The 14,424-nt window shown below is 29.5% G+C and overlaps 1 protein-coding gene across 1 annotated transcript in view; it reads left to right on the top strand.

Annotated features, from left to right (window-relative positions):
- Positions 1-1,605: 1,605 nt before the first annotated feature.
- Positions 1,606-14,424, top strand: part of LOC122522197 (tRNA dimethylallyltransferase) — an 85,669-nt gene continuing 72,850 nt past the window's right edge. The window contains exon 1 of the mRNA XM_043643044.1: positions 1,606-1,759. Within this exon, the coding sequence (XP_043498979.1) occupies positions 1,619-1,759 (141 nt within the window). The 5' untranslated portion in view covers positions 1,606-1,618. The remainder of the gene's footprint in view (positions 1,760-14,424) is intronic.

Genomic DNA, 14,424 nt, shown 5'->3' with positions numbered 1-14,424 from the left:
ATTTATCATCGGAGGCGAGAAAGAAATAAAATATGAGTGAAAAATAAAACACATATCGAAATGCAATTTGTAATATCGTGTTAAAAATGTGATTGTGTCTGGCAATATTTTATATATATATATATAAGTTAAATAAAGATTTATTTAAAAATATATGCTCGTTCTATTCTTTGTATATATATCACGTATTCATATACATATATACAAAAAAATTATCTATAAAAAATGAACTTTTGATGACTTCGAGTAAACGCATGCAACTGATCCCTAAGGTCATTTATCTGCACGTGTATCGTTTTTTGCAATTTCCGTGATTCAGGCATAACGTATGTCGTTGGAAATGTAATTATTTCCACTGGATTTGAATAGTATGGGAGAGATAAAAGTAGAAATAAGCATAGACATACACATAGATATAGATATAGGCATAGACATAGTCATAGATAGATAGACTGTAAGCAAAGTCATCGATGACGTGGCATGAGAATGTGTTGAGTCTAGTTTATTTCTGAAACGAATCATTTCAATCACGACATATGCTTCTTTAAAGTGTATATTAGAACAACCATAGATTTTCGGCAAATTATTATAAATAACTTTCAAGATTTTTAGAATGTCTTCAAAATTTTTATAATAATGAAACGACGAAATTTGAAATAAGGTTGAAATAAGCTTTTATATATAATATAACAAGAAATTAATTTTTTATTCAACTTTATTTGTTCCATTCATGATTCGTATAATTATTGTTATTAATTGTAAGTCTTATATATATAAATTTGTAGTGATGAAATAAGGGTTAAAATGTATTTGTTTACACAAATTACATCCTTAATATCGAACATTGTGTCATAGAACTTGGTCTAGCATTTATCGTAAGAGGTGTGCTAAACTAGTCGCTTTTGTAATTCTCGTGGGTGTTTAATGACTCAAATCGAGATACGTGTATACTGTATATACATACGTAATATGATCTAACGTCATTTTATGAGAATGTAAAATTCACTCTATTATATAATCAGAATTTATAGAAGTCTTGGTGTTACACTTCTATTTAATATTATATTTTTATTTTATTATTACCTTACGTAACATTTTTCTGTCGTTCGCATATAAACTTCATGGTCCATTTAGTTTAGTAAATGAAAAATTTTGATATCGAAACTATAAAGAGAATTTTTTTAAATATCAATTTTAACTTATAAACAATCATTTGACATAATATGGCTAATTAAAAATGAATAACTGTCAAATTTATATTATTAAAAAATATTTTGAATTAAAGATTAATTTGATTAATAATATTCTTTAAAATGTTACTTAAAATATTTATTTTTTTATTTGAAATTTACCGAATTGAAAAATGAATAAAAATGCCGTTTTATTATGCATTATACGATGAATCTTTTATATCATTGATTGTTTTACTTAGCAAAAATACGATACATAATAATTATAAACATAATATGAGTTTAAAATACCTATATACGTGGGACAATGTTATACATGAATTTGAAAAGAAGCGCGCGTGCCATCGAGTGTCGGATAAACGGAACGAGTGGAATCGTATGGAGCGCTTGGTCTGCAGACGCGCATGCGCAGCGAGCGAGATAGAAAGATGTACAAGGACAGTGAAATGAAAATGTCGCGAGTGCCGTTGTTAGTGATTTTGGGCTCAACTGGTTCAGGAAAATCAAAACTTGGAATTGAATTAGCTCGAAAATTCGGTGGGGAAATTATTTCGGCGGATAGTATGCAGGTTAGTGATCAAATTTTTTGTTTTTCGACAATGTAATTCAACGACTACAAAACAAGGTTATGTTACCCCGTGCTTCGTTTCTTTGAGATTTTTATTATCTTTTTTTCTCTTCTTTTCTCATTCCTTTTTTTTTCTCGTGAACTAAGCTGCACTTTACAAAGTAAGGACTACCCTCATACGAAATCAGAAATTGCTACTGTAACTTTGATTAGTAGGGACAACATTCTCCTCGTGAAGTAACAACCGCGTGTCGATGACCGGAAACATATACATGTGCGTGCGTGCGTGCGTCGTCCTATATGTGATAAGATAGCGTGTCGAGTATGTTATGTATATGAACACGTTTTTATTTCTTTTACCGTGTTGACATTCACATTTTGTTAGTTATGATAGGATGCAGTTACGATTAATTTCCTTTTTCCCATTACTGTTTCTTTTATTTTTGATTATTACAGGGTAATATTATTCGTGAGTGGATTGAAGTTTTTCTAAGTTAAATTAATTGTGAATAAATTGGTTGGTACGAGCGTTAATGTTATTTCTTATTAATATTTATTATCTTTAGATAGTTATCTATTATGAATTTTTATCTTACAACAATGTGAACTTTTTCGTTTGTTTTTTCATGTTCGCATTATTGTTTTGTTGGTTGAAAAAATTTCGGATTTTTCCTAAATCTATCAAAAGGTTACTTTCTAATCTTAAGTTAATATAATCTCATAGATTTCTTTCCTTTGCTTTCGTTCCATCTTTTGAGGATACTCAAGCGTAACGCTTTCTGTTATTTGCTTGTGTGTTTAGGCACAGCCACTTCCGCATGGCTCACTTGTAATTAGAAGTTAGTTCAAAAGACGTTTCTCGTGGAACAAATGGTTGCTTGGATTAAATGTACGACTGCTTCTTGGCTTACCTAAACGTCTCTTAATGCGGAGTTTATTAATAATCACCATAAGAGTACTTCTACAGTTGTCATAACGTTCTTCGAGCTCATAAAGCTTTGAATATAATATTCATAAATAGGCTTTAACTATTATTAGCTTACCTGGATAATAATCGCTTTTATGTAGGCTGATGTAATTAGAATAAATAATTTATCATTGAACGATAGACGGATGATTGAAATATTAAATGTACGAATTTATTCGAATAGTTTTGTTCGAATAAAATGTTAGAAAAGAAAAATGGCGCTGTTAATTTGTATTGTTTGTTATTTTTCGATTTTTCATTTTAAAGAGTTAAAGTTCACTTGATATTAATTCTTATCTCACTTACAATTAATGTAGCAATAACTGCATTTTCTTTTTTCGGTATTTGTATTTACTCATAGTATTAAAATCATGTATTTATGCATAATTATTTTTATTAATTAATAAATATGTGCAACATTTTTTTCTTTTTAAATTCACGAACATTGTTTTGATTTGGATGGTATAATCGTGCTATAATATTTTTCATTATTTTATTTTATCGTTAATCATATAATTTTGTACTCTTTCAATGTTTAACAAATGATATGAGTTTTACTAACGTCTACGGTATTTAAAAAATAGATATCATTATTTATGTATATGTGTTCTACTTGACAAAGATATTTCTCGCGGAGCACGCACACACTAGCAGTGAAGAATTTTGCTTACATATTGCTTTTTGTTTTTCGTAACGTCACGAGACATCATACGCGCGGAGAATGTTTAATACCGTTTACGCCACGTCTTTGAGAATTGACATGAAAGGACGCGAATAAGTTGGAAACAGAATGGAATTTAGCCGTGAACTTGGTCGGTCGTTCGTCTCTTATTTTTCCTTCTCTTCTGACTCGCCTTTGTCAGCATTCGCATATCGCTGAAACGTCCAAATTGTTTGTACTTACTTCGATCGAGACCAAAATGTCAAGAGAAAAAACGAGAAAGAGGGAGAGAAAGAGAGAGAGAGAGAGAATAAACAAGGTCACACGTGAGAGCATGATGATTCTCATTTTATTTTATTTTTTTCTTTTTTTTTTTAATACCATCAGATCTATATTGTTCATTTCCTTACAGGATTTCATTATGAGCAAAAAATAAAACTTGTTTAAAATGCAATACTTTTAAGTATAGAAATTTTAGAAAATATTTATAATTTTGTTTATAAATGATTCTTCTTAGTTACCTAAACAAAAATGGATATATTTTTGTTTTTGTTTTAGATAATTAATATTGATGCAGAAGTAATTGCGGATTTTTAGGTATTAAAGCTTATATTAAAGATATTATATCTGTTGAATGATTATCATAGAGAGCTCTTCTATAACCTCTCGAGTTGTTTGACGTGTGTTTGCTTCTATAATATTCTTTAAATAATTATTGACAGTTAATGAGACGTTCGCGCGGTACTTTTCATCTTTAACGCTCTTGTTTTCATGAAATATTTGGAATTAATGTTCAATTGTATGCTAGCTAATTGCCTCTTTATTAATAATTTACATTTTGATTTTTTTTACTGTTGTTCACGTCCAAATTTCGTGGCATATAATAAAATAGCGCGACTTTACTTTTTTTCTTCTCCTTTTTTGTCAGTACAAACAAAATCTCTAGTACTGATTTGACTCTTTATATGATGTATTACATGATCAGAATTAGATAGAAGGTTACTAAAAAAAAATATATATATATATAAACTGTAATTATTTTTCTAATAACTTTAATTTAAATTAGAAAAAAAAATTAGTAGTAATTATTAAAAATATACAAAGATCAAAACACGTGCTCATATGTTTCACCAATATAATTAAACGTACAAATGTGTCTTATGTTTTTGCAAGGGATTAATTTCTTTTTTCCTTTTTTTTTTTCATGTGATACTTTAAGTATCCTCGTATCGGATTTACATCACTTTCAAGACGAACAGAAAGGTTGCGGATGAAATTTTTCTTGATCGTTGGATATTTGTGAAACATAATACTTTAATTTTTTCACGTACGGTATCACTTTCACTGGATGCATTTGAAAGGTTTCTAGCTCGTCTCTACCAAATCGTCTTCGAGATCTCTTATATTCCCTCCACTTGTTATTTTACGAACTGTCGACATGTAATACTTAGACCTATGCTTGTACAGTACTGGAAAACTATCCTAATGAACGTTTTAGCAAAGTTTGTAATATATTTTAAAATTTATCTTTAACTAGTACCATGTAAGAGTTATATGTGCGTTATCAAAGTTAAGTTTGTAATTTGTCAATTCCATAAACGTTAGATTATATTTATTATACATCATTTTTCAGAAATAATGTATTCCAGACAATATTAGAAAAAATATATATAAAAACGTCTCATTTGGATGCAAATTTTCTTTTTCTTTTTTTTTTTTAAGAATGATGTTAGGGTCGTTCGCCTAATCGGCGTGGGATCCTGACGCACGAGTTTATTCGCGCGCATAAATCACATTTTCTTTCCAAATCAGAAGAGCATCTTCGCGCAGTAGTCGTTTTTCTTTGGTGCGACCATATGATTGTTCTTTTTCTTCTTTTTCTGATCGTATGTGCGTACATAATTATAACGAGGAGGAGTAGAAGGAGGAGGCCACGTGTACTCTTTTCGCCTGCCCACACGCGTGCCGAAAAAAGATATCTCTACAAATTTCCAAGCGGACATAATGCCACGCCCGACAAACCTTCCCTTCTTTTTCTTTTTTCTATTTTTTCTTTCTTATATTTCTCTTTTACTTTTTGTCTCCCACACGAAAGATTTCGAACATCTGGTGATTATTATGTGGAAAATTTAACTTGACCAATTGTCAAATATTTATGAATCCATACATTTTTTCATTACCACGATTTCTATATATAGACTATCCTAAAAGATCTTAACCAAACTTATACGATGTGCTAATGAGGTCACGTAGGTCAAGAAAGTTTATAGAATTATTATGTCAGAAAATACTTTACTACAAGATTTTCAGAGAAGTAAAAGAAAGTGATGAATATCCATATGCAACGCTAACTTTGCATGCACAGTATCAATTTTTTAATAAATTTATAGATGGGTATCATAAACGACAAATTAATAGCAATTAATAAGAATTCTTACAGGATTTCATTTGTTATACGAAAATTTTATAGAAACAGAAGTCCAATTTTGGGAATGTATTCAAAATACATTAAAATATAAACATTCCGTAGATGTGCCTATTATTGTTATATTATGATAATGATTCATATTATGTTATCTGTTATAACTAATTATCAATATAAACATTATCTATTAAACATAATTTTTTCTCACATAGTATGATTCACGTGTAAATTCGTTCTGAAATGAAATAATGTTATCATTTTCTTCAATACTTTTTTCTTATTTCATTTCCATATTTCCTTTTTTTATTCTCATGGGAGACACGTTTCTGGCAAGACACCAGACGCCTCTGACAAGAATCTCTCATGGGGATGTTTCAACTGTCAAAATTTGATTTTGCGAGTGATGATTAATTGAATAACGTTTTATCTCTAAAAAAAAACCCCATACGTTTGAGACATCTTGCGAATTAATTTCTTGCGATAAAAAGGACAGAAATTCGACATGGAAAGCATATAATTTATACGTCAGTTAGAGATGAGTATCGTTAAAGAATAGTCTTGTCAGTTTGAACAGAGTCTTTTCTCTTCGAGAGAACTCGTGAGATAGTATTTTATCCGACTTTAGCCAGCAGGCTATAAACGGTTAAGCGTTGTACGCATAGAATATTCAACGTGTAGAATTTTAATGTCGCGCTGAAGTTTCCTAGAAAATCGTATAACGTCATGGTACTATTTTCTCAAGAGAAGAATTTTTCTTTCGTCATTTTAATTCATCCATGTGTTCATTATCTACGATGTAAATTTCATATTTAACGAATCTTTTTCCCAAACATTTTTCTTTTTTTTTTTTTAATCGACTTACGTTAAAATCATAATCTCTTTAAAGGATAATACTCAGGATATTCTGTTCCAATATATCTACAAGATTATGGTTATGATATTGTTAGATAGTATTTAAAAATGTTTTTTAAACGTTACTGATTTTCTACATTATACATACTTATCATACACATTATATTCTCGAAATGACAATTATGAAATTTGTAAAACTTACTTAAGGAAAATTATATACGTCGAATGAATTTGAACAAGATTATGGGGGAATAAGAAAGATAAAAAGAGAAAAGGTTGGGGGAATAAATAGACACGAGAAAGTGAATGTTTGCGCGAAACCTTCCATTAAACACGCGCCGCGGGAGTTTAGCGGTGTTCGCGTAAGGGAGCATGAAAAGATAACAATTAGTTAACAATTTGTGGAACGGCCAAGCGTCGTAGTTCGCATAGTGGTATCTCGTTTTCTTGCTAGTACTGACAGAAAGGGTAATTGCTAACGGTTATAATATTAACCAGTAAGGATCTCTTTTACCATGGCTCTCCACGTGGAAAATGGAGCGTCACGATTAGATACTCGATCTTTAATAGATATTCTACATATATGACGGGATAGATACTAATAGCTCGAAAAAGCAAGAAAATCGAGGAGAAGGAAAGCTGCTGCTGGGTGATAACGATCCAATAAACTCTAACATTCTTTTTGTTTTGTGTAATAGGCCGACTCGAACACCCACGTAGAGAAAATAGTTTTTATTTTTACGATAAGAGATTATCGTAAAAGTTTATATCATATTATAGATGCAATCAGCTGAGGAAAAAGGAAAGATAATTTGATTCAATGGAGAGAACTTTAATACTTATTTATAGCTATAAATTTCGTTCGGTAACTTATGTGGATAACATAAGTTAATCTAATTCGAAGATTTTTATTCTAGAAAAAAATTATCTTCATTTTTATTGGATATTTCGTTACATTTTCTTTTTTCTTGTTATTTTACATTGTGTTTTAATGGTTTATTAACAGTAAGTAGTATAATTAATATTACTTTATATTTTCTTTAGTTTGTAAGTCTAAAATGGAATGATTTGGTAGTTTCTTGGTAGATAAATTTTATGGTATATTTAATTAACTAATTATTTGCATAATTATACTAATATACATTATAATTAAAGGTTTTCACATTATAACACTTTTTGCTAGACAAAAAATAATTAAATTATGAATTGTAAAGTTTATTAATGTTTAGAGGAGTCGATAAGGTGATGATTCATTTAATTTTTTATTTTTGAACATATAATTACGATTTTTTTTTCTTCTCTTTCGACCAAGGAATAAAAAACTGAAATTTTCCTATCGATTAAGTATTCTTCTTCGACTTTAGTTTAATGACGCGTACCAAGAGAAAATATTTGATTATGAAAATTTGCCGACATTAGTGTCCCGTTCCGAAACGTTTTGTGTACTCACTAGCCGCGTTCTATGCTCAGGTCTAATGTCGAGAGCTGTAAATTAACGTGCACGCACACTTCTTAGTCTTTTTATCGATACGAGAATGTAATTCTCACGTGACTTTCTCAAAATTATTTTTTGTTAATCGATCAATATTACTTCTAAAAATAGTATTTTATAAGAAGAGTAATAATAAAAACCAAGTAAAAAAGTGAATCCTTCATTATTTATTTTTTTTATATTTAAATACTAATTATAAATAACGTAAAACTATACTAATTGTAATCTATATTTAGTATATACAATAAATCTGCAATATCCTGAATTAATAAGGAGACATTAACTGTTCGAATGAAGTTATGTTTCTATAGTAGAACATTATTTTTGATCGTTAATGTGAGTTTGTATTTAGAAAAAATGATGTAATAATAATTTGAAAAAGTGATAGAACAACGAAATGATAATGAAATGTTTGTAATATAATATTAGTAATAAATGTAATATAAATAAATAAGAAAGATATATAATATTGTATAAATAGTGGAGCATGCAAGTAGTAGAAGGTTCAAATACTAGATTTTCGATACAGAATACTGGGAGTTCCACTATATCAAATTCAATATGGCATAGAAATTAATTTTATGAAATAAAAAAAAAATTAAAAAATAAGATCGACATATGAACATGCAACCATAAAGTTGCATGCCATTATAAAAGATTAAAAATGAATTAACAAATAATTATATAGTAGATCGAGTGATGATTATTTTCCTTCTTACAATTTAATAAAATGTATTAGTGATTTGAAAATGGATTAGTAATATCTAGAAAACGTATAATTTATTGCAATTTTAAATAAACAGACAGACATATACATCTATTGCATAATTGAGTAAATGAGTACGTTTCATTTCTGTTTTCGATTGACGAAGCGGTTTAAAACGAGGAATAGGAATAGTACGAATGTTGAACACAAAAAAATAAATATATTCGTGCGCGCACGCGTGCATACACACATCGGTCCTTTCTTTGCCCTTTAAATTCTCGTCTATCCAGGGGCGTGTCAATGTAATAGTGGAATGTTGAAGGCCCCTGAAGGTACGCTATAAACCCGGCCAACTACTATTACTGTTGTTTCTATTTCTCTATTTCGTTTCTATTCGTTCTTGAGCCAAATGAAAAACTTGATGGTCCTTGAATTCGAAATAACCGACTAAAATTTATCGAACGATTTGTTATACGCAATTTAGCTATTACTAGTATCTACACATCGAACGAAAGTTATAATTTATGTAGATTTTTCTTTAATATATGTATACATGGAGGTAGATATATTTTTAATAGACATACTTTAATTAAATTTCATTCATTTTTATCAGTTAGGTATATGTATGTTATGTCTAACATACACTTATGTACTTATTAACATATTTCATTTATTATGCGTTATAATAATAATAAAAAAGCACTCTCTATAATAAATTTAATATATTTGAAGTGTTAAATATATTTCACATATACATTGAGTGTATCTTAAAATTATACACCGTTACGTTTACTAGAGTTTTGCTTGAAAACTATTGATATAGTGTGTTTACGATTAATTATATATTTAATAAATTAAATTTGAAAGATTTATTTGTAACAAGCGAATTAAACATATACGAAATAATATACAGAAGATGTTCGTTCCTTAAAATCATATATGTTGGTATAAGTGGATGAAATTTAGGTCTCTTCAAACGGGGCTAGTTGCCTTCATAGGTCAACCATCCTTTTTTCTTCTTTTCTTTGTTGCCTCAATCACAAACAGAAAAAGAGGATCCGCGCATCCTTCTTTGATTTTAATGTTATTTGAATTTTCGGCAATTTTTTGAAGTAAAATTTCTAAAACGACGATAACTACAAAAATTTATGAAACAACGTGAAAGAGACGGAGCATAGAGATAGGGTGAGAGAGAGAGAGAGTAAAATAGAACCAAAAATTTTCGACATATTTTAAACGATTGTTAATTAATCAAAGGAAATGATATTGTTGTCTAAAAGCACGTGTATAAGTTTAAAGTACCATCTTCTTCAAAATACACCGTTATACTAGCTTATTGTTCTCTATGAAAGTTCTTGTATTGATTGTTGTTTATATGACTTTCCGTAAGAATAAATTCTATTTATTATTATGAATATTATTTTTGTTATATGTACACATCTTTCAGAAAGTCATATAAACAACAATCAATAAAAGAACTTTCATAGAGGACAACGAGCCAGTCTAACGAAGAATTTCGAAGAGGAAGGTACGTCGATTTTATACTCTGTGCTTTTAGTCTACAATATACATTTTCTTCGATTAATTAATAATCATTTAAGGTATATCGAACACTCTCATGTACTTTATTAATATCTTGGATTGTTTAAACTAAAATACACTTGTTTTAACGTTCTTAGTCAATGATGACTTTGAGTTAAAAATTTTCTTTTAATAAAATATTCCAAGTATATTAATAGATATGTAATTTTTAAACAAATGTACTTTGTTTTATTGTTACTTTAACAAATATTCAACTGATTCTAATAAATACTGCTGTTTTGTACCACGTTTGCTCGAATTACGGTAAAAATCGAACCCAGCTGGTCACACGAGAGGTTGGTACACCGAAGTAACCGGTTTTAAATCCACGCTTCGATGACGCGAATTTACGATCTTCTTCGTCGACGTGGTCCTTAAGAGACTCGACTCAAATGCTACGGCAGACTTGCTGACTCGTTTCGATCATGTATTTAAAAAGAAAATATAGTTAGACTTCAATGTATTTCGTCATTATATACAACGTAGAAAATGTCGCTATACGATTGTTATTTACGGATTTTCTTGATTTTTCAACGTTGATTAAATTAAATCGTTTCAAAGTTATATCCTTGATATGATATAAAAATAGTTTACTCACCTTGACTTTTGCTACCGTAAGAAAAATGATTTATTACAGTTTTTTCAAGGAGGAAATCAAAGGAGAATAATTACATCTTCATTTATCAGAATAGTAAAAGATAAATATTCATGGATTCGATTGATATTCTCTTTATTGTTATGGATAAAAAAACGAATCAAACATCGATTGTTATATTGACTAAATATATATTTTCTTTAGATATTAATTTGCATAATTCTTATTGTGTAAGCATAGTGTCATAGGTCGGGAAATATACTAAAAGATGTTTACAAGTAAAATTCTCAAATGTGTTAATTCTCGTTTTTTCTCGTTTCAAACGATCTGCATTTTACATAAGGAAATTCTAACGAATGTGCATATAAATGTTTCTTAAGAATCATACATGATAAATAGGAAAATTACAAGCACATACGGAAAAAACGTTTCTTGAGATTTTCTATAAAAGAATACATAATGTGCTCGATCGCACATACATTTGGAATATAACTATATTTATATTTTATCGAGTATGACGTGTATTTATGTTAGGGGAATTTCATATTCTAATGTCTTCTTCTCGATATCAGTTCCGTGCCAAGCTAGTTGAGTTTAAACAGTTTAACATGTCAGATAAGAATTGCTATTGCGATTTTAATGATGTAATAATGTAATTTAAGAAATTGTAGATTTTAACCTTCATTTATGCATGAATACATACATTTATTGAACGTATATATTTTTGCTGGTCAAAAACACGATGTCTCTCCTTGATTCCAATGTTTCTAATTTTGTAGACATTCCAAATATTAGTATATGCATTCATAGTTTTATAACTTTTTAATACTGTTGTTATTATGCTATTCAAACAAGAGATATTACTGTTTACTTATATCTTAATTTGTTTTTAATCATTATAATTTTTATTATACTCAAACCTGTTTTTGCGTGGGCAAATAAGGAACGCATAAAATAAGTCTTACATAGAATATAACTGAAAATTTCACGATGTAACTAGAAATTGAATCGAGTTCTTTTTGGTCATTAGTAGGATTTGTTACGTAATTTACAATGTCATTATCACTTACGTTCTCGTCTTTAATCATTTCGATAATATGGTGATAAAGTTGAGGTGTTTTTAGTTGTATTTCTTTTAATGACACATTACGACAACCTTACGGTAAAAATAATCTTTAAGTTTCTTACTTTTTATTATTTTTTATTTATATTATGCACTTTGATGGATTTTTTTTTTATATAGATACCGTATACAAAAAAATCGGACAAACAAGGACCGAATAAAAACAAGTCTGAGTGTATACGCTATTTTTTCTTACTATTTAATTATTTCAATCCAAGTTTATTTATGTTATATATTACATAAAATATAGGAGCTAGTTCGATTTAAAAATAGATCAATTAATCTAATATGTTAATCGTGAATATTGCAGTTAGTAAAACGATCCGTGAGAAGATTCGTAACTATATTTCCTAAGATATGCAATTTCAAAAGAGTCTCGACGTTAATTGTATCAGTTGAAACGCGTCATCGTTTTGATATCACATCGCATTTCGAGAAGAGCTTATCGTAAGCTTATGATTAGCTGCATAACGAGTCCTAATTCATTCTTACTTTGACGAGCCCAATGGCGTTTTTTTTTTTTTCACGCGTCTCACGGTTACAATGTCGACTTATATAAGTTCGCAAATCTCAACTGTTATGTGATAATGTAATAACACATATAATCAAAGTGACTCTTTTGAGTTCTCGTGAAAAAGATTGCGTGGCGTTGAAATAAAGTACAGTTGTTTCTCTCTCTCTCTTTCTTCTATGTTCTGTTACGCTCTCGTTATGCTGTGCTGAGATAAGTAACCGTGCTGATTCATCAGCTATAGCAATCACTTGGCGCCGGCTCTCATCTCGTGGTTTTTCCATAATGATAGAAGACGTAAGAGCCTTCGAGGAATGTACAAATGTTAATTCGATCTTCCTTGAAACTTCGTTAAGCCTTGCTAATGCACGAGTCTTTCAGCGTTTCAGTAAAACTACTTGTACGATATGCATTTATTATTTTTCACGATAAAAAAGAAATATACAAAATATTACAGCATTGTTAGATGTTTAGCAATGAACATTATATAATTAGCATGCAATGCGTCACTTGCAATTTATTTCTATTCAGAATTTTAGTTGCGTAAACGATATAGAGGGAAATGTAATTAAAAAAGATCCTGAGAAATATAGAATTTGTTGTACTTAAGCAAATTACGTATATAAATAGGTAGGTAGGTTTGTATTCGAAGCGATGAAAAATTCAAAATCATTTAATCCAACAGTTATTTGAATCGATTGAGTCATTTATCTTATTCAATCCTTCTTATCTAATTTGAAGCGGTAATCACGGGAAATAAGTCGAATCAAGTCAGGTTACCCGGACAGAACTATTTCTATCCGCTCCGGAATCGATCCCATTCCACGAGGCGAAAACTTCAGTGGCAAGTATTTAGTTCAGTGTTGTTAGTACCGGTGCAACGAGAAAGTGGAAAGACGTTAATGAGAGTTCTTCTCTGGCTTTTGCAAGCAAGTCTTTTCTCTTTTAGTGGTAATTTTGATAGCAACGTCGATGGTATTATTTAATGGCTGTGTGGGCGAGAACGAGTTAAATCCTCGAAGACTGAAATACGCATCGTTTTCGCGAGGTCATCGAACGTTCCAAAGTTTCAAACTTTTTTTCGAAACGCTGACTAATGGCAAATGTCATTTCCTTTCGATAGATGGACCATCACATCTCCGTTAGATAATTTTTGACGAAGACCGATCCCAATTAATTACGATTTTTACGAGTTGAGTTTCCTGCTTCGTTTTTTTTTTCTTTCTTTCTAGTTCTAATACCGTTCGTCATTCCTATATATCAACGTTTTCTAATTCTAATTTTTAACATTATTCTAGCATCACATCATCGGGGATATTAAAAGAATACGTTTTTTTTAAATAATTTTAGAAAAGAAGAAAACAAACTCGTTAGTTCTCTAGGGATTTCGAAAGTAATAAATACTGTCTTTACCATGTAATCACGTAAGGTAATATTTTTAAAAGAATTAGTCTTGGAATAAATATTAAATTTTCTTGCCTGATGATATAACGGTATACATTGCAGAGAACAGAATAGATATTGAAAATTTAATTAATGGTAAAAAATCGTTGTCCATAGCAAAGAGAGAGAGAGAGAGAGAGAGAGAGGAAGAAAAAGGAAATAATTAAATGTCTGTAATTTGAAGAAAATATTTATCTGTCTAGATGTTAGATATTTAATAAATTTAATTAACACGTTAAATAGGATTTGAGATAGAAATAAGGATAAAATTATAATTAGAAATAAAAGAGAAAACAATGAAAGAATGAGA

The sequence above is a fragment of the Polistes fuscatus genome, unplaced genomic scaffold (genome assembly GCF_010416935.1).
Source record: "Polistes fuscatus isolate 324 unplaced genomic scaffold, CU_Pfus_HIC Scaffold1, whole genome shotgun sequence".
In the NCBI taxonomy this organism is placed as follows: Eukaryota; Metazoa; Arthropoda; class Insecta; order Hymenoptera; family Vespidae; genus Polistes; species Polistes fuscatus.
This window is presented reverse-complemented; position numbering and strand designations above follow the sequence as displayed.